This window comes from Apteryx rowi, unplaced genomic scaffold (genome assembly GCF_003343035.1).
Source record: "Apteryx rowi isolate R43461 unplaced genomic scaffold, aptRow1 scaffold_838, whole genome shotgun sequence".
Taxonomy (NCBI): domain Eukaryota; kingdom Metazoa; phylum Chordata; class Aves; order Apterygiformes; family Apterygidae; genus Apteryx; species Apteryx rowi.
This window is the reverse complement of record NW_020451136.1, coordinates 268,874-296,456: the sequence shown is the minus strand read 5'-3', so window position 1 is coordinate 296,456 and position 27,583 is coordinate 268,874. Positions and strand designations below refer to the sequence as shown.

The 27,583-nt window shown below is 44.5% G+C and overlaps 1 protein-coding gene across 1 annotated transcript; it reads left to right on the top strand.

The window, feature by feature from the left end:
* ARHGAP31 (Rho GTPase activating protein 31) lies at positions 1 to 25,699 on the top strand. Its single transcript, XM_026089944.1, has 12 exons — positions 1 to 94; positions 1,512 to 1,614; positions 2,112 to 2,256; positions 8,389 to 8,471; positions 9,206 to 9,313; positions 11,074 to 11,219; positions 12,984 to 13,182; positions 14,944 to 15,068; positions 17,431 to 17,490; positions 18,159 to 18,785; positions 19,167 to 19,477; positions 20,383 to 25,699. The coding sequence occupies exons 1-12, from the start codon at positions 1 to 3 to the stop codon at positions 22,849 to 22,851; spliced, it is 4,470 nt and encodes a 1,489-aa protein (XP_025945729.1). The 3' UTR covers positions 22,852 to 25,699.
* The last annotated feature ends 1,884 nt before the right edge of the window (positions 25,700 to 27,583 follow it).

Below are 27,583 nucleotides of genomic sequence, written 5' to 3'. Positions count from 1 at the left end.
ATGGAAGAATCTATCATTACATTCAGCATCAAAAAACCCAAACCCAAGATCCTTATAATCATCAGGACAGTAATAAATCATATCAGCCTGCTGGGTGAGAAGGGATCTAGTGGTGTCTCCTTGTGCGATCTCCTCCCTTCGGAAATCCAGTTGCACTGGTTCTAGACTGAGATGGCAGCTACTGGGTGGGAGGACAGAGCACTCCTAGAAGAGACCAGCAAGGCCAGTCCCCACCATTCCTCCTCCCTGTCCTGTGACAGAAGTTATCCAGCCTCCCACTCCTGACATGGCAAAATTCAATTTAGCCCACACTTCTGAGAAACCATGGACTGGCTCTGGCCTCAGTGACACATATGAGAAAAACAACAATGTACCAGCTCTTTTTTGTTCAGACTGTCCCTGGAGTGCTGTCTTTGGATCCTCCACAATGAAGCATGCATTAATATGTCATTATGGTCCTAGATTTTGAGTAGAAGAAGTCAAGCAAGGTCCAGAAAGAGGCATTATTTTTGTGGTGTTGCAAAGATGCAGTAATTGCTATGCCTGGTTTCCCTGTCAAATGCGTGGCTTAATCTGTTTTCTTCCATACAGTGCAGCAGAGTCAGCATTACAGTGAGGAGCTTTAACTTCTGCATTTACTGATTTTGTGCTTATAACTGTGTGAAACATTGCATTAAATACAGAGTAGTTTCTAGCACCTAATAAGGAAGGAGTTTCTTACTGTTATTGTTATAGCTAGAGTTGTTAAAGTACTGGGGACAGGGAGGCTTGGTCTGATCAAGAGCATGAGGGGTTCCTATACCTGTTTAAAGGGAAAAAATAAACACTCACTTTGGATCCAGATCTGGATATAAATGTTGTGCCTCAGGCTTCTCTCAGTTTTAAGGCTGGTTAAGTCCTTGGCTGGTTATGTTGATGGAGTTCTTTTGAAGCCAATGTCAGATTTTGTCAGTGTGAAGATCTAGTCAATGTTTGAACTTCATACCCCCTCTGTGGGAGTTTATGAGCACTAAACCATGGGGTATGTGGGCTTATATGGAAATGTGAATGTTTCTCTGATTTTTATCCAAGCCAGTCAGACCTTTTGGCTTTATTCAGCAAGGCTGGAACTCTATTTTGGGGAGGGGGGAGGTTCCCAGGACCTCATGCTTTCAATTAGAGTGAAATTGCCTCTCTTTCTGAGGGGAAAAAAAAAGAGAGAGAGAGAAACCCTACCTTTCTTCCCACAACACTTCTGTGACTTCATACTCAGTATTTGTCATAATGACAATGAATGTGGCATGGCAGAACCATAGCACGTCCTGCCTCACTGTGTAGATTAACTATGGCTACTTTGTGGGGGAGAAGAGGGAGTTTATTTTTTGTTTACTCTGTATTTCTCCCATTACCGTACCCTTCCCTGTGTCTTGCAGACAGCCTCTGCTGCTGTTTCATGAAACTGTCTCCTCTGTGGTGACTTCTGGCTCTCAGTATGTATTAACTGGGAATCTTGCCTTCCTTTCCTCTCCTAGTCCCCTATGTTCTGAAGAGCTGTGCAGAGTTCATTGAGACACATGGCATTGTGGATGGGATCTACCGCCTCTCAGGAGTGACATCCAACATACAAAAGCTGAGGTAAGGGTAATCTGTCTGAGCACCAGAGGGATTCAGTGACACCACTCAGTACCGTTTTGCTGTTAGTCCCTCAGGCATATATTGGGGCTAACATAGCTCTGTACTAATGACAAGGATACTAGACCTAAAGGCAACTGGCTCTAAAGCTGGTAACAGGGAAATATAGCATTTAATGGTTTATTCCATGAAAAAGAGAAAAATCTCCTTCTGAATCCATTAATGAGAAAGGCCTGGAGTGTCTCAGCACAAATGCTGAGTTGTTCTCTCTCGCTTCAAGACAAAACAATCTCTTTACATCAGTTTGGGATCCATCCATGGAACCAGAAACTGGTTGAGTCCTGGGGCCCTGAGTCCAGGATACAATCTGGGCAAGGCCGCAGGTAATACAGAGACACCTCTACTTTCCAGTTTGCTTTAGCTGTAAAAGAGAACTTTATATTGAAGTACTGGGCTGAGCTTTTATTTGTCCGCATTGTTATGTCTTCATATTGTTCCAGACAAGAGTTTGGTTCTGACCAATGCCCGGACCTGACAAGAGAAGTTTATCTTCAGGACATTCACTGCGTGGGGTCACTTTGCAAGCTGTACTTCAGGGAACTGCCTAACCCTCTCCTCACTTATGAGCTCTACAAGAAATTCACGGTGAGACCCCTTGTGTTCTCATTCCTAACGAAGAGTGTGGATGTGCTGCAGGTTCTCCCATGACAGCTGTTCGGGCTTCACTCTAATGTCCTGGTTTCTGGTGCATGCATCAGTATAAACATTTCTCAGTGTTCTTTCCTTCTCTTCTTGTGCAGGCTCTCTTTCCCTGCCCTTGTTTCTTTCCCCCTGTTTTCATGTTTATTTCTCTCTGTTTCCCTGTTGTTTTCTTCTCTGTGTCTTGCTCTCTGATTTTCTTACTTCATTGCTTCCTCGGTGTTATTCTTTCCCCTACTGTGCATCTCCTCCCAGAATTACTAATTCTCTTTCTTTTCCTCATTACTGTCTATCACTGAGAGTTTTTTGGATCACCTGGGGTTTGTGATGATAATCACAGAGTGGTTTCCTTTTCCCTGTTCCTTCTGCAGTCCCTGACACCTGCACAAACTCATTGCTCAGCCCTCATGTAAAGCACCAACTTTTCTGCACCTGTAGCATTTTTCACCCAGTTTGTCAGAGTGCAAATGATGACACAAGTTTCCAGTTATGGCATATCAGGCCCTTCATGATCATGTCATGAATACAAAAAGCAGAGGAAAGGGGCAGCTGGCCAAGCAGAAATCTCTATTCTGGCTTAAAGGGACTGTAATTCAAAGAGTAATAAGTCCATTCTGGAAAAGAGCTATAGAGTATAACAGATAGAATTGGATCCTAGGAGCAGACTGTGGGGAGCAGAAAAATAAGAGCAGGAAGCCTGAATTTTTGAACAAGTTGGCTAATTTGATGACAGGAAATATTTAATTATAAGGTAGTACAGCAAGCTATGCATGTCAGTGAGGTTGCCTGGTTCTTACTGTACTAAAACCCTTTTCAGTTGTTTATGACACCAACAAACTTTAATCCAGTCATCTTAGATGCTGAATTTTCAGCTAAAACCATTCACCAGCTTCTTATAACAACTGGGGTGGGGGAGAGGGGAAGGGTTGTTTTCGCAGTATTAGAAACATCAGAAACATGCATCCTTTGTTCAGAAGTTCTCTCATCCTACTCTTTGACATTTGCTGGGAGGTGGAGGGGACAGACTTCGTCAAAAATGTCAGATGTTGCAAAGAAGACATTTTGCAAAATTATATCCAACTGAAATGGGAAGTGGCAGGCAACCTTAGCTTCAGGCATCACTATCTGCATTGCCTCTGCTCTGAATCAAGCACTTCCAAGCGGCACTGCTACAGCACAGATGGCAATGTGAGAGAGCTGCGGGGCCTGCACAGGAAGAAGGCCTTCTCCAAAGACTCCCCTATTGCCTGCTGTGGGAAGAGGCAAGCACACCTGTGCAAAGGCAGGACAGATCCAAAAGGCACCACCCAAACAGCCACCCACTATAAGAAGCCAGGTAGCTGTCAGAGGCTATAACTGAGCTGGGGAAATATTGTGTGGGAATTGGCTAGCCTTGTTATACTGCCTGATAGACATGCAATAGCGTTAGGTGTCTTGCTATTTCAATGCCAAATATTAAGTAAGATTGGGCTGTTTTTTGAGATGATGTATAGTCAAAACTTCAGTCACAATTCTGAGCAGATCTGAAAAGTCTTCCTATATGCTCAGTCTGGGATCTCCAAAATAGAGACAGTCAGGATGAATAGGACCTTGAAAATACAGAGTATTATTCAACCATCCATAATAACTGATGAATCTTTTGTTGGAGATATTTGGCTGGTGTCTTTCTGGCTCAGTGCTGTTTTATGAAAGAAAAATGCTATAAAGGAAACATGAAGATTTAGATGGAAACTTTTTTTAGGAAAGAATGTTTGCTGAAAAGTGCAGTTTTGGGATGATGACTTGCAGGTTTGGGTTAGATACTTTTGGTAAATAGTTTTATTCAAAAATAAAAAGGAAAACACTTTTGTAACTGTCCAAATGTTTCTTTTACAGATACTTTCTAAAAGCAATATTTCAACTTTAAATCAACACTCTAACTCTTAAATAAAAAGGCTTTCAGAAAAGGGTTAAACAGCCACAAACTTAAATTATTTTTTTCTTTCACTTTTGGTTAAAGGTGATGTTTTGGTCAATCTGGAACAATTGATTTTTGAAATCTTGTGCCAGCTCTGCAAATAGTATCACTTTGGATTGACCTAAAAAGGATTTTTTTTTATCTCCAGCTTTTTAGTTTGTCTGCTCAGCCACAAAATCCATTATGCACATAACTCCACTCAGTAGGGATTTATAATGAGTTACCCAGCTGACAAGAAACACAGTCAGATACCAGGAGGAAAGAAAAAAAAAAAAAAAAACAATTCCCCAAGGAACAGAAGAAACGACCAATTCCCCAAGGAACAGAAGAAACACCAGGGGTGTGTGTATATGTGTGGGGTGTCTGAACACAGAATGGTGGCAGCTGTGCCTAGACAGAAGAGTGCTGGTAGGAGTAAAGGATGCATGCTAATCCCATCCTGACTCACTCAGTGCTGCCTCTGAGATGGAATAGGCTCCGCTTTGAGTCAGTAGGGTGATTCAGACATTCATGGCTAAAGAAAGCTAAATTCTTAATGACTAGGGAGGATTGGCTTTTTGGCCATCACTATGTCAAGTTTATGGTTGTAACATCCCAGTCATGACCTCACTGGATATTAACCTCTGCAGAATGATGCACTCTCATGTTCTCCAGTTTGCCATCTTGTATTCTGGTGACGGATGCTTGTTTCATTGGATAGAACATAGAATGACAAATGACTCCCTCAGAATAAATCAGCTGTGGAAGGCCAAGCCTACTTTCTCTCTCCCTACTTTCTCTGCTCCTGCTGGAAAGCAGCTCTGCAGAGAAGCACCTGGGAGTGCTGGTGGACAACAAGTTGACCGTGAGTCARCAATGTGCCCTTGTGGCCAAGAAGGCCAATGGTATTGTGGATGCATTAGGAAGAGCATTGCCAACAGGTCGAGGGAGGTGATCCTCCCCCTCTACGCAGCCCTAGTGAGGCCACACCTGGAGTAGTGTGTCCAGTTCTGGGCTCCCCAGTATAAGAGAGATGTCGAGCTACTGGAGCAAGTCCAAAGGTCTACTAAGATGATGAAGGGACTGGAGCAACTCTTATACGAGGAAAGTCTGAGAAAGCTGGGCCTGTTCAGCCTGGAGAAGAGAAGACTGAGGGCAGATTTTTATCAATGCATATAAATAACTGAAGGGAAGGTGTAAAGAGGACGGGGCCAGACTCTTTTTGGTGGTGCCTAGAGATAGGATAAGAGACAACAGGCACAAACTGAAACACAGGGAGTTCCGTCTGAACATAAGGAAAAACTTTTTCACTGTGAGGGTGACAGAGCACTGGCACAGGTTGCCCAGAGAGGTTGTGGACTCTTCTTCCTTGGAGATATTCAAAAGCCATCTGGATAGGGTCCTGGGTAATGTGTTCTGGGTGACTCTGTTTGAGCAGGGGGTTTGGACTAGATGATCTCCAGAGAGCTCTTCCAACCGCAGCCATTCTGTGATTCTTTGGGTCTGTGACTCTATTCCACTTGTTAACCAGTGCCTGTAAACCGTGCACTCCCAGAATAATCAGAGGAGCAAAAATATCCAATATTTTTAATTGTGTTTTAGACACCTTCTGCCATCCTCAGAGTGTTCTTTTCCCACTTATAATATGAAAATATAAACAACAGTAATTCATATCATGGTTAACAGACATACAATAAATGGAGTTATTGGATCTTCCTTGAATTCCATGTTCTGCTGCTTCATATATATAGCTTTTAATCCCAAGTTTTGAAAATGGCCTTGGTTTTAAAATGCACAACATGTATGGGTCAGAAATGTGGCTGGAGGTTTGAATGGGCCACGACATCAGAAAGGCTGGTATTCACTTGCTGTGTAAGCATTAGGTCTTTGAGACTTGAAAGTTAAATATGGGAATGAATATTGGCACTGGGGGGGGGACCTGTGTACAATCTAATTGAAGTATAATGTTTCAGATGCATTGGCTAAAGTTTGTATTTTTCTCCTTCTCCATCTTTGGGCAAGACTATTCAATTGGAAATCTTGTATGAATATCATGGGACTTCTTGTACTTAGGATTTCTGGGCTGATGGTAATAGTTTTTTTTTTAAGGAGAGATTTCAGAGTTTTCAAAATTCAGTGGAACCTAAAAATAAATGATGATTAAATTATGAGAGCTATTAATAAGAGAGTTATAATTTTTATTATGAGATTATGTTTCCCTAAATTTGAGTGTTTAGGTCAGAACTTTATTTTTATTTGTTGCAGCAGAAATGCTGCCTCTAAACATCCTAATGGGGCCCCTGCCTCAGACAGTGTCTTTCATTTCAGCCTATATCTGCTTCCGAGACCTTGTGTCAGTAGAATAATAATAAAAACACAGGGAAAGTTAGTGTCACTTTTTCAAATCTCAGAACAAGCTCACTTCTTGCTTGGATAAAGTCTATAGTCAGCTCTTTTCAGCTCTAAAGAGCTTGTCCTTTCCACTTCAGGTGTTTTGAAACTGCAGGTAGCCTGTGGCACATTACTGCAGTGGACTTCTCCTAGGTAGAGGCCTGGTTCATGCAATGTCAGTTTGCAGCTGTGTGTGTAGCTTGTCAGGAAAACTGCAGATTACAGATGAGTTACACTAGTGATTCTCCTGTTGGCACTTCATGAAGTGACTGATAGATGATACTAAAAGGCTTGATTCCTGATGTCTGGAAATGGTGATGCTGGGATATTTGTTTGAGTGTGGGCTTATGACAAAAATATGCTGTAGTTATGGCTAAAGAGTAGTGGAAGGAATTAACCCACCTTTAATTTGGGCAGAACAAGTATATCTGTGTCTCATATACACTAAGCTAGTGAGCTTACTTGTTTGCCTTTGCCATGGCACCAGGGAGTAAGTTCAGGCTAGAGGACACAGACCTTGATTCACAGTGTTGGGGAATTAAACATGATTCGTATTCATCTTTGGCTTTGAAACTGGCAATACCAACCTAGCTTGTCGGTGGTTGTACATGAAGAGTGTTTTGCAGGTAAAAGAACTGTGACTAGGACACAGATGGAAGAATCGTAAGTGCAGATGTTGTAGCAACTGAAAGGACATAATGATGCTTCTTGAGTTGTGGCAGGCAATTTCAGGTTCATAATGTTTAAGCGACGGGTGGTTTGGGATGGGTTATTTCCTTCCTTTCCTTTCCTAGCAGTGCTGATGTCTGTCTGTAGGCAAAACTTCTGCTGGCAGCGTGGGTCCCAGCATCTTTCTTTGAACTTGCTCCAAACTTCAGTGGCAGCAGGGTAGGCAGGAGGTTCCCAGACAGTCATGCATTGTTTGAAGTTGCTAGTGGTTTGTCCTCTCACAGCACAACTATTGAAAGGGAATAGCTGAACAATTGAATACCAATGCAACGAACTGCTAGGAATGCAGACAAAAGCTTATCACAGTTTTCTAAGCCCTTGCTCTGTAGAGACTTGCTCAAGACCAAGATGTATAACCTTGATTCTCTCTAATCTAGTGTAACACTGAGTATAAGAATTTATTAATCTACCTGGACAGTGATTTTGCTAAGGCTTTTCCTACCACAAGAGCTGCAGTCTCACACAAACTACTCTCTACAGCTATCTTCCTATGACAGATAATAATATTGCTTATTTTTATGAATATAGAACGTGTAAACCCAAGCTACTTTCATATCACAGGGCTTGAAAGACCTATTTTATTTTTAACAGAATTTCAGGAGGATTTTTTTCAGTATTTTTCTTCTTTTCATTATTTTCACTGCTTTCTTTCTCTCTATTCCACCCACCATTTCCCAAGTCAAAAAGGGAAAAAAGAAAAAGAAAAAACCCCATAACTCCTCACTGAAGCTCTCAGTGTAGTTTTTGAATCAGAACTAAGTCTTCAACTCCCCCCACCCCAAATATTGATCGCTCTCTCCCAAGGTATGGAGAGGATGTACTGAGACATGAAATAAATAACTAGCCAGCTCAGGAAATCTCTGTTGTGCTGGGAACAAAAAGCAACTTTTTCTACCCATAGTTCTGTAAGAAAACACAAGAGCACTCCCTCTGAGACTGGCTGTCTTGTGTGACCTCCTTATCCCTCTTCCTTTTCCCCTAAATCCTTTGCCAGGGTGGACTGTTTCCTTGTATCTCCACAGGAAGCAGTATCACGCTTCCCTGAGGACGAGCAGTTGGCACGAATTCAAAATGTCATCCAGGAACTCCCACCATCACATTACAGGTGAGAACATATCCATTGAGGCTCTGAGGAAGAGTCTTGTGATCCTCACCATCAGGGAATATTGCCTGAAACAGCACCAAAGTTAATTTCCAGAAGTTAATTCCCAAAGGTTCACTCACCATTTCCAAATTTGACAATTTATCTGGCATTTAAATGTCATTGAACAAGCCATTGTTAGAGATTAAATGACCTCTCCCTGCCTCTGTCTACCCTCCTCTTCCCCGTGTGAGCCCCTCGCGATGCCCTTGGCCAGGGTCCTGCATGTGGTGAGGAGAAGATGATCTGCTGGAGGCGCTTGAGCCTGTGCTAAGTCCTCAGCCTCCACAGCCAGCACACAGTGTCACTGCCTGCTCCCACCTGGCTGCCATCTTTCTAGCACTCATCACACTAAGAATTGTTTGGGTCATGTCCCACCCTCAGCCACCCCAGAGCACACTGGTCAGGTATCCACTGCCAACTCATGTAAATTCTGTCACTGTAAGTCATCTGCCCTGTGGTGCCCATTATGCCATTGCAAACACTGCCCTGCTTGATGAGGGAATGACTCTGAAATCAGGGCTGTATCTGAGATGTGCTGTCCCAGGAGATGGGCAACGTCACCTGAGCCGAAGGGAGAGCCTGTCAGCAGGTCTCATGTTTCAAGCTGCATTGTGCTAGCAGCTCAGGGGAGACATCATCACGTGCATGATGGGGGATCTGACACTTTCTTCTCTCTTCACATCAAACCACTGCAGAACACTGGAATACCTGATCAAGCACCTGACTCACCTGGCCTCCTTCAGCAACATGACCAACATGCACACCAGAAACCTGGCATTAGTGTGGGCACCCAATCTCCTCAGGTACAGTGGAGAGTCCTCTCATCTAAAGCACCATGTTGAGCTCCAAGGGGAGCAAGAGAACCTGAGCCTGAAGGCCAATCACTGAGGGAAATGCAAAGCTAGAAACAAACAGAACAACTAAAAGGAACACTAAGACAGAGCAAACAGTTTTAAAAAATAGAAAATATTCTTCCAGGTTGACTAATTTGAGGTCTTACTGTCAACATCCAAGGAAGCTTGTGGTCTTTTTTTTTTTAAGCTGTTATTTGTAAGCTGACCACATTGATTTAAAAATGAGGAGTTAGCTCATCACTGTGGAATGGAAATGACATTTCTGACAGCGATAGTGCTTCTACAATGGAGCAATGAGAGAGAGCGTGTCTCAGAAGGGAGGGCAACACAGCAATAAGATCAAAGTCTGTGTCCAGATCTGCTTAAGCATAAGTGAAGTGAACTTGAAGGGCCTAAGATGGCAGCCAGTGGCAGATCACAAGATCACCAGGTACTTTTTCATTTTTTCTTTGCCTGGCACAGGAAAAAGGCCCAGATAAGAGGCAGCCAGATGTTTTGCTGATATGATGTAGAGCTGAGCAGAACAAGAAAAAGTATTATCTGAAAAATTTCTATTGAAATATTTTATACCTTGGTGTAATTCCTTTCCTAGACCCCACCCACCCAATATTAATCTATTGAGAGGAGTGAGTTATGCAGGAAGAGTCCAAGACTGCTGCAGGGCAACAGCAGGGCACAGGCAGTACAGGTGTGGGGAGCCCAGGCTTGGGAGAGCCTTTGGGGGCTGCAGGCCAGGAGGGAGGGACATTGGCAAGAGAGGTCTAGGCCAAAAAGAATTCTCTAAAGACTTATCTCACTCTTTTAAATTACAAAAAATGGCAGAGCAGGTTCCAAAAATGAACCAGATGTTAACTCTGTTGAATATCACAAAGTGGGCATTTGCTACTCAGACATTTTCATTCTAGCATCTGTCCTTCTTGTCAAAAAACTGAAGTCTTTTTCCTTTTGCAATCTATTGTAAGTGCAAGTCCCAGGGAGGATAAGAAAGGAGCAAGCAATGCAACTGCAGTCTCCTTACATGGTTATCCTCTTGGCAATGCCCCAAGCTATTATCTAACAAACCAGTCATTAACTTTACAAAGGATCCATTGCCCAGAGATAATTTCTTCAACAACACTTTGGCATGTCAAGATAAGGAATGTTTCTTTACTGAGAGCAAGAGTGAGAATGTGAGAGTGCAGGGGGGCAGTGAGGAGACTACCAGGACACAAGGCAAAGCATTGAAAAAATTGACATTGAAAAGACATAAGCAGGGTTCTAAGGGATTTCTCTNGACTGAAGCATTGAGTATGGATATGGAAGCAATGTGTGAAGGTTCTTATATGTCTTTCAGGCCCTACTCCAAAAAAGCTAAAGGAGCAGCATAGAGGGGGGGAAAAGAGAGGAGTTTGAGAGTCATGGTTTTATCTACTAATAAAGAATGTAAAAGGGAAGTAGTGAAAATAACACTGATGGGGAAGGAACGAAGAGAGGTGAGAGAGAAAACAGAGAAAAGAATTTAAAAAGGAAAGAAGAGTGAAAGGCAGAAGGAGAAATGAGGGCTTGGGAGGGAAGGAAGGCAGGAGATGGAGCAAAAGTGGGGAAAACATCCCTGTTTCTGGTCCTGTCAAGCAAATGACACCAGAAGCAAGAAAGCAGTTCCCTCCTTCCCAGGGGACCATGTGTGACAATGCTGGGTGCTAGTGTACCTCTTTCCTCTCCTGGTGCAGGTCAAAGGAGATTGAGGCTGTTGGCTGCAATGGGGATGCAGCTTTCCTGGAGGTGCGAGTCCAGCAGTTGGTGATCGAGTTCATCTTGAATCATGTGGATCAGATCTTTAACAACAACAGAAAAGCCAGCTCCACGGAGAACAGTGGTAACAACCTCCCTGAATCACTCCACACATCACTTGCCACATACTCCCCTTCCACTAATATTTCTAGCATATCAACAATCTCTCCATGTTCAGACTCTCTCAAACCCATCTCAAGCCCTGTTCCTCATTATCTTTGTCCTGCTTATTATCATGATAGTTTGTTTTCTTTTTGAACACTAGCCTTCTTCAGTGTGCTCCAAGATTGCCTATGCCTTATCCTTTACATGATCTCATCTGGCGTAACCTTTTTTGCAAAAGGAAGACCACCTGACTAGCTTCTCAATCCTGGCCTCAGTTTTCTTTCCAAGCCCATCAGCCAGTCTCAATCATTTTCTCAGGCGCTCCCAGTTATAATTCTTCATAACAATGATACCTGCCCTATGGTCATCGTTCTTACACAAGCCAGAGTTTCTAAGATGAGGCCGTACTCTCAGGGTGAAACTTAAGCATGGGTTCTAAAAACACATGCTTTCACTTGGGACATTTTATAGTGAGATACCTTTTTTTCCCCTGAGACCTCAGGAGACTTTGGAGATGCTGTTTTTGTTATTTAGTGACAGGTTTGTTGTCAAAATGCTTTTAAGGATGGGGGTAAGAGGTCTGAGGTCCAAAGTGACCTCACATAATTTCAGAAATATGCTTCTTTCTCTTTACACACGGGAAAGACTCATCGAACATGCAGAAGTGAAGGAGTAAGTACCTTTCTGCTTTCCAGAAAACAGAATACCGTCCATCTTTCTCTTAACTTGTGGCATTCCCTGCTAGTGTATCCCTGGAATCCACAGTTTTGGTGAGATGCCCTGCTTGACCTATCATACCCCTGCTCTGCCAATGCCAGTGCCATTCCTATGCCCTTACTTATATCCTAGCAGAAGACACGGAGTGAGGAACTGCACCTATACTGTCACAAGCATTACAGTAAAATACTGATTAGTAAATTCCAAGGCTTCTGGTTGTATTGCAGGTCGCTGGCCCAAAACTGGCCCAGTTTGGTAATTACTGAACACTGTTGGCCTTTAACAGTTACATGGAGTTTAGGAGAGAAACACGCTGATGGTCCCAGTCCAATTCTTTGTGGGAAAGTGCCCCATTACCCAGCCCTCCTGCTCAGGTAGTAGCTCGCACCCTGGCTGACAGCTTCAGCAGAAGGGCTAAGTACTGAAGGACTACAGAGACTGCACTTCCTTCATGCACCTGGAGGAGGTCTGTTTAGGACAGGGCTGAGGCCTGTTAGTGAGGTTGCATATGGGGAGCTGACTTTGCTGCTGGCCATGTAAACAGAGACCTTCAGTTTCCAGGGTTGTCAATAAGTCTCCTTTACATAGTCCTAAAATACATTAGGAAGGTAAAAGTAATGTTGTTTTTTTAGAACAGACTCCCTTCCTAGGACAAACCAGGGAGAAAGATGTGGAAGCGAGAGAAAGAACTAGGCATGTGGTTTGGATTGGGGACTGAACTGCTCCAAAATCTGGGGAGGGAGAGAGAAGAATCCTGTTGTTTTGCACGGATGGCTCTTTGACACTGAAGCTTCTATAGCAGAAGCAGCAAGTCTGTGCAATGCAGTCTTTGGCTGGTGAGCATGGCCCCTGCTGGGAATGAACTCTGATGGATAAGGTTGCTGGGGAGATGGAAGACTTATCTGACAAAAGCCTCTCTCTCTGCATGTGCCACTCCTTTCCCCCCCTCCACAGGAGATGTTCCAGTCAAATAAAGACATGAAGCTCTTGCTCTTGTCTTCTCCTCCTGAACTTTTTCGCTTTTCAGAGAACACACCAATTGTGAAAAGTCTGACCCTCCCCTCGGCCTCCCTACCGATGAAACTGATGAGCCTGGAAGAAGCGCAGGCCCGGAGTCTGGCAGCCTCTCACCCTGCTCGGAAGGAGAGGAGAGAGAACAGCTTGCCTGAAATTGTCCCCGTAACTGTGTCCCTCTTCCACACAGTTGTTGACCTTCCTGACAGCAAGTAAGTGCCGGGAGAAGTGTAAAGTGCAAATAGAAAGTGCAGTTTCCCCAGTATGATCAGGAAGGGAACATTTGTTAGGGTGATACCCCCACACCTGCACCTATGAATTTACAATCATCACGTCAAGAGAGCAAGTTGTGTGCTCTTCTCAAAAGAGACACAGTTGCTCATGAGAAGTATTTCAGAAGCTGAGTTTGTAGTTCCACGAGTCTTTGCCCCCTGTCAGGACAGAACCTTGCAGACCTCCTGCAGGAGGAATTGTCTTTGCAGCTTTGATCACCTCAGGATTTGGCTAAGCATGGACTGGGTGTGGAGCAGGTCTGGACACAGCTCTCCTAAGAGTTCCACCTGCTCGTGGCTGCTCCATAGCATGTCTGGTGATGTTGGTCTGCCCAGCTTTATCATTCTCCAGGTTCCTCTGCCTTCAGAGCAAAGGTATAACGCAAAATTTCACTCCTGCTGTAACAGTAAGAGATATTTACGTAAGGGCACCTATGCTGAGAAGAGTCTGGCATCAGCTGACATTGCTGCAGTTGCTGGCATTGCTGCCTAGCATACTTATTTATCTATTGGTCTATCTATCTATTTCTCTATGGCCACTCCATTGTTTGGTTCTGAGAGATTATATCCTCTGCAGCAGGAGACTCATTAATCTACTGACCCATAAAGCACCGTGGCAAAGATATTTCTTCACACTTGATATATTAAAGCAAAAATAAGCCTTCTAACAGAATACTGGCAAGAGGTACATGGATAACCAGCTTAAGACAGAGGGTGTGTTGTCCTCCTCCACTGTCTTCTCTTTTCTCACTTAAGAGAACAGTCCTATCCCTAAGATATTAATCTCTTTGTAGCACTGTTTTGTCCTATTTGAATACTGATCTGATAGAAAAGAAGTAGGGGGGTAGAAAGCCCACTTTGGAAAACAAGATAGGGAGATAAGAGAGTTCTTTCACTGAAAGAGGTGAGAAGGAAGGAGTCAGAATGGGTATGAAGATATGTGAAACAGAGATTCATGCAGTAATATGCATAGGAGAGAACTGGCTTCAGATGTAGCAGTTTCTTGCAGTTTTAAGTTGGGATTTCCAAAGAGACATAGGGAACTGGTGTCCTGTTTCCTCTGACATTTAGTAGAATTTGATTTAATTCCCTTAAGCCTCTTCCTTTTGGTTAGCACCTTACACTAACATATGATCATGAAACACATATGGTAAAATTCAGGTTGGCTTGAGAAGCATTGATAGATAATTTGTGTTAGGGAATCCTTATATTTTTGCAAATTCATAAAAACTATAAGACATATGGAATTTAAAGGTTAGCTTTTTATGCAGGGTGATAGTACATGTTCCATGAGTTCTCCAGAATTTATCTTATATTCTGTCATTAAAACCTGGTAAAAAGTAGTTTTTCCATGATGTGTTGCAAGAGAGTACTAGACTCAGAAACCTCTCCTTTCTGGAGGCAGGCACAGTTGGTTGGTCAGTTAGTCACAGCTGCTTTTGCATCATGCCAGCGCCAACTCTGTGAATAGTCAGCTCAGGAGTCTTTCCAGCTATGACATGGTTAAATCAGCAAGACAGATAAATCACAGCTAAGCAAGAGTTGGTTGTGCAGCTATGCCTTGCATGCCTTAGAATTAAAAAAGGAGTGAGTAGAAAAGAAGGGCAGTCTTGAGGTGAGAGAGCTCAGGGGCTTTTGTGGGACACCACAAAGACAAAAGTGTCTGGGGTTTGGTAACCTCCTGAGTCCTTTCTCTTCCAGGAGAAAATTATCTACCAAGTCCAAGAAATGGAAGTCGATATTTAACTTGGGCCGTTCTGGCTCAGAATCAAAGTCTAAACTGAGTCGAAATGGGAGTGTCTTCATAAGGGCACAGAAGCTCTCTGGTAAGTACACGCTTTTTGGTTAAGTATCTCTTTCAAGCAGCTTCACCTGTGATACTGAAAGCATGGGGCAACCTGCGTTCACATGACACCTATACCATTAGACTTGAGATACGGTGTGAAGAGTAAATTAGTTGAAGGGTCACATGTTTGTTGCCTGCTTTCACAGATATCTCATTTTCATGTGATGGTGAGAAGCAGCCTTGAGGAGGATATACCAGACAGCTACAGTAAATATTCCATTTTGGTCTTGTGATAAACAGGCTCCCATTGCCCAGCTGTCACATTTGGCAACTAGGAAATGCTATGTGTTATATTAGGTTGGATTAGTCCACTTTTCCTCCCCAGTCAGACTCTCACTCCTATCATTCTTTACACAGCACTGGGTGAACGATTGTCCTTTCACTAAATGGCATTTAAGAACTAATTGTGTTCAGTATCTTTGTGATAAACAAGGTATCATGAGTTCCTATGGTTCCTGTCACTCAGCACTCTGAGGGAAGTGATTACTTTTGCAGAATTTACAAGGAAAAAGATGTTTTTCCTCCTGGCTGTAATCCCAAATTCTACCCTCTCCTGAGCTGCAATCTCTTAAGCACTGTGCTTCCTAGAAACCTGTCTGGTAGTGCCAATTCCAAGCATTCATAAATGATGAGTCAAGTTCTCAAAATCATGAAATTGACTTAAAAAAATCATGGTATTTAAAAGAAAGTGTAACTTCTACCTTATTTCCTAAAGAAGTGATTTGGGGTCTAGTGTTATGTCCTAAAAAAAATTTTTTTTATCATCTCCAGGATTAGGAACTTGTTTTTTAAAAAGACGATAAAGGTGTGAAGGTGTGATTTTTACATAATCTCATAACTCCAGGAGCTGGTGTTTGGAGGAACGCTACCAGACATTGCAAGACTTAAAATAAAATAGTTAAAGTTGGCAACATTAGCTGGCACCACATACAACAGAGGCTGTATATGAATCAGATGTGAATGTGAAGTCAAGTGCTGGATCCAACTCTTTTTGGACCCTTGCCTTGGCCTGTGTTTTGCATATGCAGACAGCCTCACATAGGGTGCCCATGCAGGTCTCGGAATAGCTTTCCATCCTATTTTGATGATGGGACCACCTTCTCATGTTGATAAGAAATATTGCACCCCAAAATAGTGCTAACCCAAGGATGTCCAGTAACGTTGGAGCCCAGGAGGCTGTATGTTTTCACCAACAGGGCACAAAAATCCAGAACCCTGCAGAGATTTAGGCACTGAAGTAGGGCTTTTGAGTAGCTGGACTTTAGTGTTGCATTTTTGTGTACTCTCTGTTTACAGCCTAATGTAAGAAAACAGATCACCCTGCTATTGAAACCCAGAATGTGCCTTAGCATAATTTGTGTCCATGCATACAAGTCTGTAAGTCACATAGAACTTGAGTTTCACAGCTTGAATTCTGTAACTCTGGAAATACTGAACCAATGCTCAAGACATCACGCCATACGAACGTAAAAGGTAGCCAGGATTCCATCTAAATGCAAAAAGTAGCTGAAGTTTCTCCTGTACTCATGTGAATGTCAGGCTCAGAACCCTTAATTATATAAACAAATCACTTTCTGCCTTACTTACTTTATGCAGCATTGTAAATAGCAAACTTTGCTCCCAGACATTTTCCAGAGGTCCACTGATCCTTTCTGGGCTGCCAGTGGCTAATTTGTCTTTCTTGACAGCTAACTTCCCCCCTCCTCCACTTTTCAGAGCAGTAACAGTTACGTCCTTCCAAAACCTCTCAGGAACAGACCTGTAGAGTGTCTGGTGACAAATGACAGCTTATTTCTGGACACGTAAGTCCAGTGAGGATGACCAGGAAAATAGGTTCCTTATTGCCCTCCTTCATAAATTTCCCAGAGTGCTTGCTTGAGGCAGAGTATGCTCATGCCAGTGGAACAGTCCGTGAGTACAACGTAAAAATAACCTAACATTTGCTATAAGGAATGACAGGTGAGAAGGCATTAATGTCAGTTTGGTGAAAAAGTTCTCAGAACCAATGGCCTGATGTGATAAGGGAAGGAATGGAGCATAATGGCTCTGGAGTTTATGTGTTTCACAGTAGAGATGGTGCTGGCTGGCTGAGTTAAGTATAGTTCTGCACATGTCTGGCAGGTGCAAAGCTGTTGTTAGCACTAGCTGATCCCCAGCTGTGTGGACAAGTGTTGTAGGCAATAAGATGTGTGGTGTAGATACAGAGGGAGCATGCTTGAAAATAGAAGGTAACTTTGATGTCTGTCTGGCATGTCTGTCTATATGTAGCCTTTGTTCTTTATGGGCTGAAACCTGCAAAGCTACAGAATCTGAAGACCGTTTCTAAAACTCATTTTCCACAGAAAAAGCAACTATTCGGCCCGCTAAGAGCATGGACTCGCTGTGTTCCCTGCCAGTGGAAGGTGAGATACATAATCTATACTGTAAGAGTGAAGGGCTGGGCCACTGTACCCTGTTCCTCTACGTATGTTGTGGGTGCTTACCTCAGTGTGTTGTATATTCTTGTGTGTTTATGGCATGTCCTCTGACATGTGCCTCCACCTTGGTGTGCATGCATTTTTAACCTTTGACCATATACTTTTATGCTGGTATATGTACCTGAGAATTATCACTGTGCCTGGCTGTATCTATCTTTATTAGCAGTAGGATTGTTTTGATTCAGTTTTTGATTATTCCAGTGGGCACAAAGTTCCCGTTTATAGGGAAAAAAGTATAAAGCAGTGACAAGTGCGTGAAATAAGCCAGCAAAGCCCAGGGCTGTGATCGTGGTGGGCAATGCACACCAGCACTGGAGTTGGTTGGGTTTGATTCAGAAGGGCCACTAGTGAAACTCAAAGATGATTTCCACTGAAGGGCATCCTATCCAGTCCTGTTTGCCGAGTTTGAAGAAGGACCCATAGCTGGAGCCTAAAAGATGTTCAGTGGCTATTGTACCCATCCCTCTGAGGAACTACGGGTGTTTACCAGGACAGGCCCCATCCCCAGAGGGACTGAGGAAAGCTCCTCGCAGAAAAAGGCTACTGCTAGTGTTTCACTTCCCATTGACACCCTTGTATCTTCCCTGCTCTAGGAGAGGACGAGAAAAGCAGATTCAAACGGACAGTGACTACTGGAGGGTTTTTTGTCCCAGTGATAAAAATACGGACAGGAGGCACAGGCAGCTCGTACGACCTCAGCAAGGAGAATGAGTGGGAGCAGGAAGGATCTGCTGTGGGGGCCAAAGGAAGCTCTGAGCTGAGTGGGGAGAAAGGTGCCCCCTGGGCACCACAGGCAAAGTCACCCCCTGAGCAGCTGAAGGTCTTCCGGGCAGCAGAGGATGCTGAAAATGAGCAGACTTCCCCCAAAAGTGGTCGCATGTTCTACACCTCAGAAACAGCTGCCAAGTCAGGCTTTCCAAGCAGCCTCTTTCCTTTGGAAGCTTCCCCTCGTCACCAGAGGAAAGCCCTGAACATCTCAGAGCCCTTTGCTGTCTCTGTCCCCCTCCGGGTATCCGCAGTCATCAGCACCAACAGCACCCCCTGCCGTGTACCTGCCAAGGACAAGCCTTCACTCTCCAGTCTAGAGGAACTGTCTTCTCTGGTGCCTGAGAGCCCAGCTCTCACTGTCCTGGAAACAGGGAGCCACACAAGGACAGACCAGGCCCCAGAAAGGAAGGAGAAACAGCCTGGGCCTGCCCTGGCAACAGCAGCATCCAGAGGTAAAAGCCAGTTAGGGAGAGGTTCGTGGAGCCCCTGTTGGGCTAAACCACAGCCATGGAGCTGCCGTGCAGCTCAGCCCCAGTGGCATAGAGCAGTGGCCAGATAGCTGTGGCCTGCTCATATAGTAGGAAAGATACCAATCTGTGCTGGGGGTGGATGTTGACAGTGGCCGACCAAGTTGGTGTTTGCTGCAGTAATGAGGCTGGGGAGGTGGGTGTCCCCACAGCAATGTCCTGTTATGCCTTAGAGGGATGCTAAAGCTGTCTAGCTTCGTTCATGTCAGGTTGAACCAACACAGCTTCCTTTCTCACAGGGACCACTGTCAGGTGCATGCTCTTTGTCTCAAGTAGTTAAATAGTTCATTTGTGTTTCTAATCTAGGTTCTCACCCTGAGGAGTTGGTGACAGTCAGGAAACCGGAGCCCTTAGAAACTCCACAGCCAGCAGCAGAAAATCAGGAGACATTATGCGGGCAAAGCAGCAGCACAAGCAGCAGCAGCCCCCAACAATCTCCGGAACAAAGTCCCAGCTTGGAAACAATGCCAACCTTAGAGATTCGTATGGGGCTGCTCCCTGCAGACAAGGCAGAGCAAGGGCAGCTCAAGATGAAAGAAGGCTCCTCAGAAGTCAGCTGTGGCCAGCAGGAGATCCAGAAGGCTAAGGCAGAGGAAGGGTTGCATTTAAAAGATCTGGTAAGGAAGCAGCTGTGAGAAAAAAAGGCAGGGGACAGTGTTAACAGTAGTGACTAGGAAGCTCTTGGAAGTTTCACTGTGTGTACCTAGTCATGGAAACTCAGACCTAGGCTAAGTAGGGTCAAAAACTGACCATGTATCCATTTCACTTCTGTCTGTATGACCATGTGTTGATTTACCTTTATGCAACTACCTACTGTCCCCTCTTGGTTTTCTCTTCCCATAACTATACAATTGCAGCCAGTACAATCTATCAGCTGTGAGACTCTCCAGATGTGACACTCTCCAGGTGTCTGATCATTCTGACCAGTCGTTTCTGAATTCTCCTTCTGCTTTTGCTGTCCCATTTGTCAGTTCCTGGACAGCCTGAACAATTCTTTTCTCCTCCATTCTCTACACACTCCAACATTTTTTTGGCCTCCTCTGTATCTCTAGCTGAGGTTTTTCACCAAGTTCCTTACAGTGATACTCATCTCTGGACAGCTATTTAAAGATCTGTTGGTGCAGATCCTTAAATAGATTATTCATTCCAATGAAGTGTGATGCTGCATTTGCCAGCAGTGATTTGGGAATGCAGAACCTCTGGCAAGGCTAGGGGAGCATTAAATGGGAAGAGCTGAGAAACAGTGTAGGACATTCCAGCTACTCATTCACCTTACTCTCATAGGTACAGGCCTCTTTTCAGGTCTCATTCTGGCTGTACCTCAGATGTTCTCTTCCATAAACCCACTTCTTTATGGACATATTTCCTTAGCTGGGCAGGTAGCAGTGCATGTGTGTTTATTTCCCATAAGTGTGCTTGTCCAAGAGCCTGTCTATTCTAAGAGGACTCTGTCAGGAAAACGGAGGGGTGTTTGCTGATAAGTTAGGAGTTTCCAAGTCATGGCATTTCTTCTGTTTTTCAGACTGAAGAGGACCCTGCTAGTGCCCTGCTAGAACCGCTGTGGCCGGAGATACAGCAGGAACTGAAAATCATTGAACCTGAAGAGCTCTTGCCCTTGCCAGCAGCTGTCCCAAAGACAGGCCTAATTTCTGAATCTTCTTCTTCAGTACAAACAGATAGCTTTTCCTCTGGCCCAGGGCAAGGTCCAAATCTGTCTGAGCAGGAATCTGCAGCCAGAACAGCACAGACCACATCTCAGGTGCCTGTATTTGGTGCCACCAGCACGGAACAATCAGATGGCCTCCACAACTGCCAGTCTGAAGTGACTACACAGCACAGCTGTGCTCCAGCCCTACCCAAACCAGGTGCTCTTCTGATTGCCACAACTACTCCAAAGAACCATTGTCCAGTCATGGAAGACAGCATGAGTGAATGTCTCACTCCTCCCCTGGACTGGGAGCTTCATAGTCAACCAGAATTTGATGAGGTTCCCCCAAGAGAAGATTTTTCATGTTCCAGAGGAGCATGTTCAGAGCCAAGGAGAGAAAAAGATAGTACTTGCCGGCTGCAGAGGGAAAAGGATGATATTACCAGAGTCCAGACTCAGAAGGAGAAGCCTGAGAAAATGACTGCTGATGGAAGGAATGCATTCTCCTCCAAGGTGCTGAGTGGAGCTGGAATCCAGGAGCTGAAGAAGGGCAATGCTGTTAGCAGAACTCATGATGCTGGTGACCAGGATGAAGAGGATACTTGGACAGATAATGTGCAGAGCTTAGAACTTGTAGAGCCATGGGAGGATCACCAGTGGGTCACAAGCCCACTCCATTCCCCCACCTTTAAGGACATTCAAGAAAAGATGATACAGGAATTACAGCCACATAGTCAGAGAACAGAGACAGGCCTTTCTCTTAGACCACGATTCAGTCGCAGCCTCTCTCTGGATAGTAAAGACACAGTGATGAGTCTGTGGACTATCCCATTCTCTTTCACGAATGTCACAGAACAGCAACAACCTCGCAGTAACATTCTGCCAGGGACTTGTGAGCTGCCCAAAACACAGTCTGTCTCTCCCTCTAGCTTGGGCAAAGCTAAGCAAGATGCAAATGGCATGAGCCCTCCAGAAGAGCCTTTGAAACCTGAGGGGCCAAGGTATCCCCTCAGCAGAGAGGGAGAACCAGGCAAGCAAGAGGGACTCTCCAGAATCCCTCTTTCAGAGCCAGAGGAAAAGAAAGTGGACACAAGCAAAGAAAATCCTTGGAGCTCAAAGTTTGAGCTGTCTTTGCCATACCAAAATACCCCAGACAGTTCTTTACAGACAAAAAACACAAAGGAGGAGTTATCCACATCTCAGAACACTGCTCTGAGAGGAGATACTGTTACCAAAGGACTGTGCTCTGCCACGGAATCACAGCTGAGTAATAAAGGTGAAGACACACCGCGTAAAGGGAGGACTAGGCCATCATCTCTCAACTTGGATTCACTTCTTCCAGCCCCAGATTTCTTCACCTTTGAGAGCCTTGCCATGCCCTCTGCCCCTGGGAACCTCCTGTGTGGGCAAAAGGAAGTAAAATGCAGTGATTCTGTCCCATCCCTTCCAACTGCCTGCCCTGCTGTGAGTAAAGGTGTTCCCTGGGGGTCTCACTTCAATGCTCAGGTGGATCTAGACTTGGATTACCTGGCAGTGGCCCACGCCACCACTGGCCGTCGGAACTCTGCGCCTGTCAGTGTGTCGGCGGTCCGGACCTCCTTCATGATTAAGATGTGCCAGGCTAGAGCTGTGCCTGTGATACCACCCAAGATTCAGTACACCCAGATCCCCCAGCCACTGCAGGCTCAGAATGCTGCTTCATCAGCAGAGAAGAAGGAAGCAGACACCAAGCAGGCTGGCAGGCAGGCTCACCGAGCAGCATGGGGCCATTTGGAGCCCCCAAAGAGCCCGTTGATAGAGAAGAAAGCCAAAGCAGAGAAAGAAAACAGTGACCCAGCTCAAAAGGACTCAGCCTGTCCTTGGCATGGCAGCCTCAGCTCTCTGCTGGAGCCATCTCAGTCCAATCATAACCCTGGCCTGGACGCCCCTGTTCTGCGCCGAAAGCGCACCTCTGAGGGTGAGTCTGCTGGAGACACCCCACAGTCCTCAAAGATGGAGAGGCCATCAGGGTTCTCCAAGCCTTCCTACAGATCTAGGCCTGGGAGGCCCCAAAGTCTGATTCTTTTCAGTCCCCCCTTCCCCATTATGGACCACCCACCCTCTTCAGCAGACTCCAGGGTGTTGTTATCACCCATAAGGAGCCCCACTCAGACCACCTCTTCAAGTCCCATTTGCGGTGACCTGTCTGAGACATCGCGGACAACACCTGAGGGGGTCACTCTGCGGAACAAAATGACCATCCCCAAGAATGGCCAAAGACTGGAGACCTCTACCAGCTGCTTTTACCAGCCCCAGAGGCGCTCTGTGATTCTAGATGGACGAAGTGGGAGGCAGATCGAATAGCAACAACTTCCCTTACTCCTTGTCCCTGGTGGATGGGATGGTCTACACCAAGACCAACTTTGTTGCCATTCTTGCTGTTGTTATAACTATTCTGTGCAAGAAGGACCCAAAGACTTTACCGTCTCCTGCAAAACATTTTGCTATGGAGGGCCTTTGTGTTCCTTTTCCTTCCCTTTACCACCCTTTCTTAGACCCTCACATTCTGCTTTTTTGTAAGTCAGTCTAGAGGAATTTGCCTTTCCTCATTCATATTGTCTAACAATCCCTGTGAAAGTCTCATCCTCTCTACGAAAAAAAAGGAACAATTAATCTTGGAATAATTAGAAAATAGGGCTGGGAGGAATAGTGTTCCAAAGCACTGTAGCCCAGGGTGCAGGGGCACACATCTGCCAAGGAGGTGAGTCCAGATGTTTGGGACATCCTTCCTTCTTTCCCCAACCACCATTAAAGTACCATGCCTGTCCATCTTGGGTGTCTGATTTGGATAGCGTAACTAAACAGTGTAGGAGATTGGTGATAGCTGAAGCAGAAGGTGAAGCAGGTGTGACCAAGTCACACACAGTGTGAGTTACCCAAGGCTGTTCCAGTGGCAAACATACAATTTGAAGGTGCTGACTCCAGCTCTTTTGTTGCATCAAAGGTGTGCTCTTTCCAGCATGTGCTAGGGCTGGAATAAAAGTAGCTGGACAGGAAAAACCTAATTGTTTTTTTTAATCTTCCAAATCTTGCTCATAAATTTTATTGTGCTCAGCCACACCTTCTTCTGGCAGGCAAGATTTGGGTGTGAGGGGGTGTGTAGCTGTCTGCCTAGTGACAGAGGATACTCAGGCTGGTATCAGTGAAAGTGAAGATATGGTCATAACAAAGGCCAGTATCAGCTATTTTCATCATTGCTTAAAGCCAGATGACACCTCTGCAACTATCTCCAGCTGTGCTCCACACTGCCATGAGCAGAGAAAAGCAAGAGTATCTTCTGATCTTCATGTCCCTGAGCTATTGCCCTCTTGCACTCTGACTGACGTGTCTGTGACGCTTGGTCTTTCATTGCCACTGTGTGGCATGTCCCCAGGTGCTTCTTCCTCCTTTAAACTTCCTCTCCTTGTGATTTTACAGATTCTTTGAGAGCATGGCTGGCTTTCACCTCCCTGCCCCTCAATGCTTTCAAATTGATTAGAAGTATGGTAAAGAGGATGATTTGTGGGACCACGGAACAGATCATGAACAATATCCTGAAAGGGAGATTTGAAGTGAATTAAACTGTCTCCTGAAAGGCCGTTATCATTACAGGCAAATACATGTTCATATAAGCAACAGCTGCCATGGGAATAGAATTAAAACTTCCATTTTAAAGCCTCTAACTCTGAGTTAGCTGCAGGCTTATCTTTTGCCCAGTACGTGACTGTGGGCGATTGCAAAGTCAGGTACAGCCCATGCTGTCTCTGCAATTTAAATGTCACTAGTGACTATGCAGGAGATGGGAACACAGGTGTTGCTGCCAGCATTGAGATTGTCCCTGTAACGGTGCCTGCAGGGGCCATCATTCACAGAGATCTTTCAGTCTGTAGGCCTTCTGATGGATATTATGGGCTATAGCTAAAACAGTAACTGAGCAGCTGATAGGAAATGCTACAGCCACCACAGTGGATGTCAGTCAAAAGTTCCCAATGGCTGCATGTTTAGATCTTTCTCTGCTAAAGGCTGCTGCAGTGCTGGCATTTTCAAATTCTTAGTAAACTGAGCCCCTGAGCTCTTGGTCTATATTGAAAGTGTCACTTAATTAGTGTCATTGAGGCCCAGATTCTCGATGGTGCTCTCTCTTCACTCCCTTTGATTTCTCAAAGGAAGTGATGACAGAGTACTTCTGAGAAGTTCTGTGCCCCCATATGCAAGGAATATATCTTCAGCAGCATATTCTCTTGCCTTATCCAAAGGGAGTGAAAAAACAGTGGGCTTTGTTCCTGTCACCAGTTGCATATTTGATCTTCCCCATTGTATTCTGTACTTGTGTATAATGTAATATAAGAGGCAACAGAGTAGAGAACTAAGTTTCCATGTTTTATTCAGGGAGAATGTTAATTCTGAAAATAACCTAGAGTTCTTGTTTGGGTTCATGTTCTCGCACAAATGTTAGCACAAATGTTAGCAACTGCTTTACTGGTGAAGCAGTGGAGGGTGGGTCCAGAACACACAGCTTTATGACAATTGTATTATCGTGCTCCCAGAGCATAAAATCCCTTTGCAGCCTCCCATTATAACAAGGGGATTGCTAGTCCATGTTCCATGCTCATTGCCATGTTCCTCATAGTTAGTAAAGCTCTGTGCTGCCTCTACATGACACGCAAGCCTTTTTTTACTGCCTCATGGGAAAGCTTTTAACAGCCACAGGAGAGTTAATGGCAAATGACTTGGGAAGATGTGATACAGGTACTATGGTAAGGCTTTACAGAATGTAATGGTAGTGGAAAAGGTGCCCAGATTTTTTGGTGTCAATGAAATGGCTTGCTTTGGGCAGTGATTTATATTCTCACCTCAGTTACTGTGCTAGAAGTTCTGACTGTCAAGGCGTTTGGAACAGAGCCAGCCAGACTCAGAAAGTAAAGTATCAAAAGAAAAAGAAAATGTGATGAAACCTTGGCACCTTAAAACTGTCTCTTTTTTTCCCCCTCCTTTTTCTCATATAAGCTGATCTATAAGCAAGAAATGAGGTCCTGGCAATTTGTATATACATATTCTGTCTTAATTCTTAACGGTGTTTCATTAAGTAATAACATTGTTGTGGTAAATGGTGAAATTCCTGCAAGAAGAAAATTATTAGAATATTTTACTTAATACTAAAGATTGGCCTCAAATAAAATCTGGATCCAGACTGTAGTTTTTGAAGATGCTTCAGAATTTGAGCTCAGATTCAGGTCCTGGATTTTAATTAGCCAGAGCTTCTGAAATGAGCTCTAAGTTTTGTAGCTTGATCCCATCTCTATTCACAGTTCCAGCTCCACCCTTCAGCTGATATATCAAAATTCCAAGAGCCTAGCCAGGTGGACGTAACAGACACACATCACTATAGCTTATGGTCATGACTGGACTTGTATCAAGAGAGCTGAGGTAAAGCCCTAGATCCTGCAGAACTGGGAGTATTTGCTTAGTTTGTTGCACAGGTGTAATTATGCCCAACTCCAGACTCAAATTTCTGTAGAGTTTGTAATGGTTGATAGTGGGTTCCTGTTCACATTGATAGTTGCTGTTGGCTTCAAGGACCATGGCTTAATATACCTGGACAAAGCCGGAAAACAGAAGCCATCTCCCATTCAGTGGTGCTGATTGTGTGGTTGCAGCCTCCTGAGACCACACTTTATTAAGCCATTTTTCTGACTGAGATCAGCTTCAAGGTCAGGCCTGATGTCACTTTCACTTTAGAGCCCTTACGTTGACCTCTGCCACCCTGCTCTAGCAGACTGAACCAGAGACTGGAAGATCTGAAGTTCAGGGTTTTGGATTTGTACACTGTGGGTACCAAACTCCTGCCCTCCAGCACAACCCCTCAAAATTGGAGGTTCTGAGAAAGGTTTTCTTTTTGGGGGGGGGTTGTTCTTGGGTTTGTTTGGGTTTTTCTGGGAAGTATTGAGAAGGATAAAACAGATTTAGGGGAGGTGGATCTGGCCCAGAATTTGAAGTTTTTGTTTAAGGGAGAGCTGAGTTGGTTATTCTTGGCATTATGGAAAGGATCCTCCTAATTAGAATGGCACATCATTTGCAGACCTCTGCAGAGTCTGCAAGGATCGCTCCACAGATTCTGCAGTACATTCGGTTCTCCTGAGACTGTGAAGAGTGTAAAGGCCTTCTTTGTGAGTTTGCAGATGACCTCAGTCATGATTTAGTAGCTAGCAGTTCTAGCAATGTGAGAAAGAAAGGTGGCTGATTTCACTTCTACCCATGTAAAAAGGGGTTTTGTGCAGCTTCTGCTAAGTGCAGGAGCGTTGCTCAGTGTGAAATGGTTGGGCTGGCAAAGACGGGAAACACCAGTTGGAAAGGAATGACCTGAGTAGATGTTAGTTCTTGTGGGAGCTGCCTTGCTGGAGGGAGGGTGAGCAGAAATGAGGATTGTATTTTACCTTATAAACCACATTCCTCTGGGCCACCTATCCCATCCTATCCTTTAATAAAGAGTGAAGCACTTCTCTTTTCACCTTTAGGGCTTCAGAGGAACTTAGGTCTGCATTAGAGATTCCCTCATCCAGAGTCTGAAAGGTGCAATCAATCTTTTTTCTTTTTTAAGAATTCTGAAATGCCTGTAGTGGTGAATATTGTGTTAAATTTATATATATATATATATATATATATATATACACATTATATATAAATATATTAAAAAGGAAATGTAATTAAAATGAAGGAATTGTCTAAATAGGATCCTGCACATCTGTGAAATTTGGGCAGATGTATAGAACTGTTTCTGCTGCAACTTTTCTAGCACTGAGGGTGAGAGAGCAAATGGCTTTTTGCCCACAGAGGAGAAGCTAATTAGTTCTGGCTAATCTGTGGTGGGCAAAGACCATGAAGCTGCCTTCCTGAGCAGGATTTGTGTCCTGGGAGAGGAGAGGTGGGATCAGGTGAGACCAGAGTGCAAGGACGGATTTAGCTTTCCACCACCAGCTTCTCTCCCAGTCCTTGAAAAAGCAATCAATCTACTGGAGCACATATTCCTTTCTGGGCATGCCCAGATTTTGCAGTTGTC

Excerpts from the sequence above, each read along its gene's own strand:
- ARHGAP31 (XM_026089944.1), top strand. The coding sequence starts at position 1 with ATGGAAGAATCTATCATTACATTCAGCATCAAAAAACCCAAACCCAAG. Across the intron at positions 95-1,511 it reads AAATCATATCAGCCTGCTGG|TCCCCTATGTTCTGAAGAGC; the intron begins GTGAGAAGGGAT and ends TTCCTCTCCTAG. Across the intron at positions 17,491-18,158 it reads GTGTTCCCTGCCAGTGGAAG|GAGAGGACGAGAAAAGCAGA; the intron begins GTGAGATACATA and ends TCCCTGCTCTAG.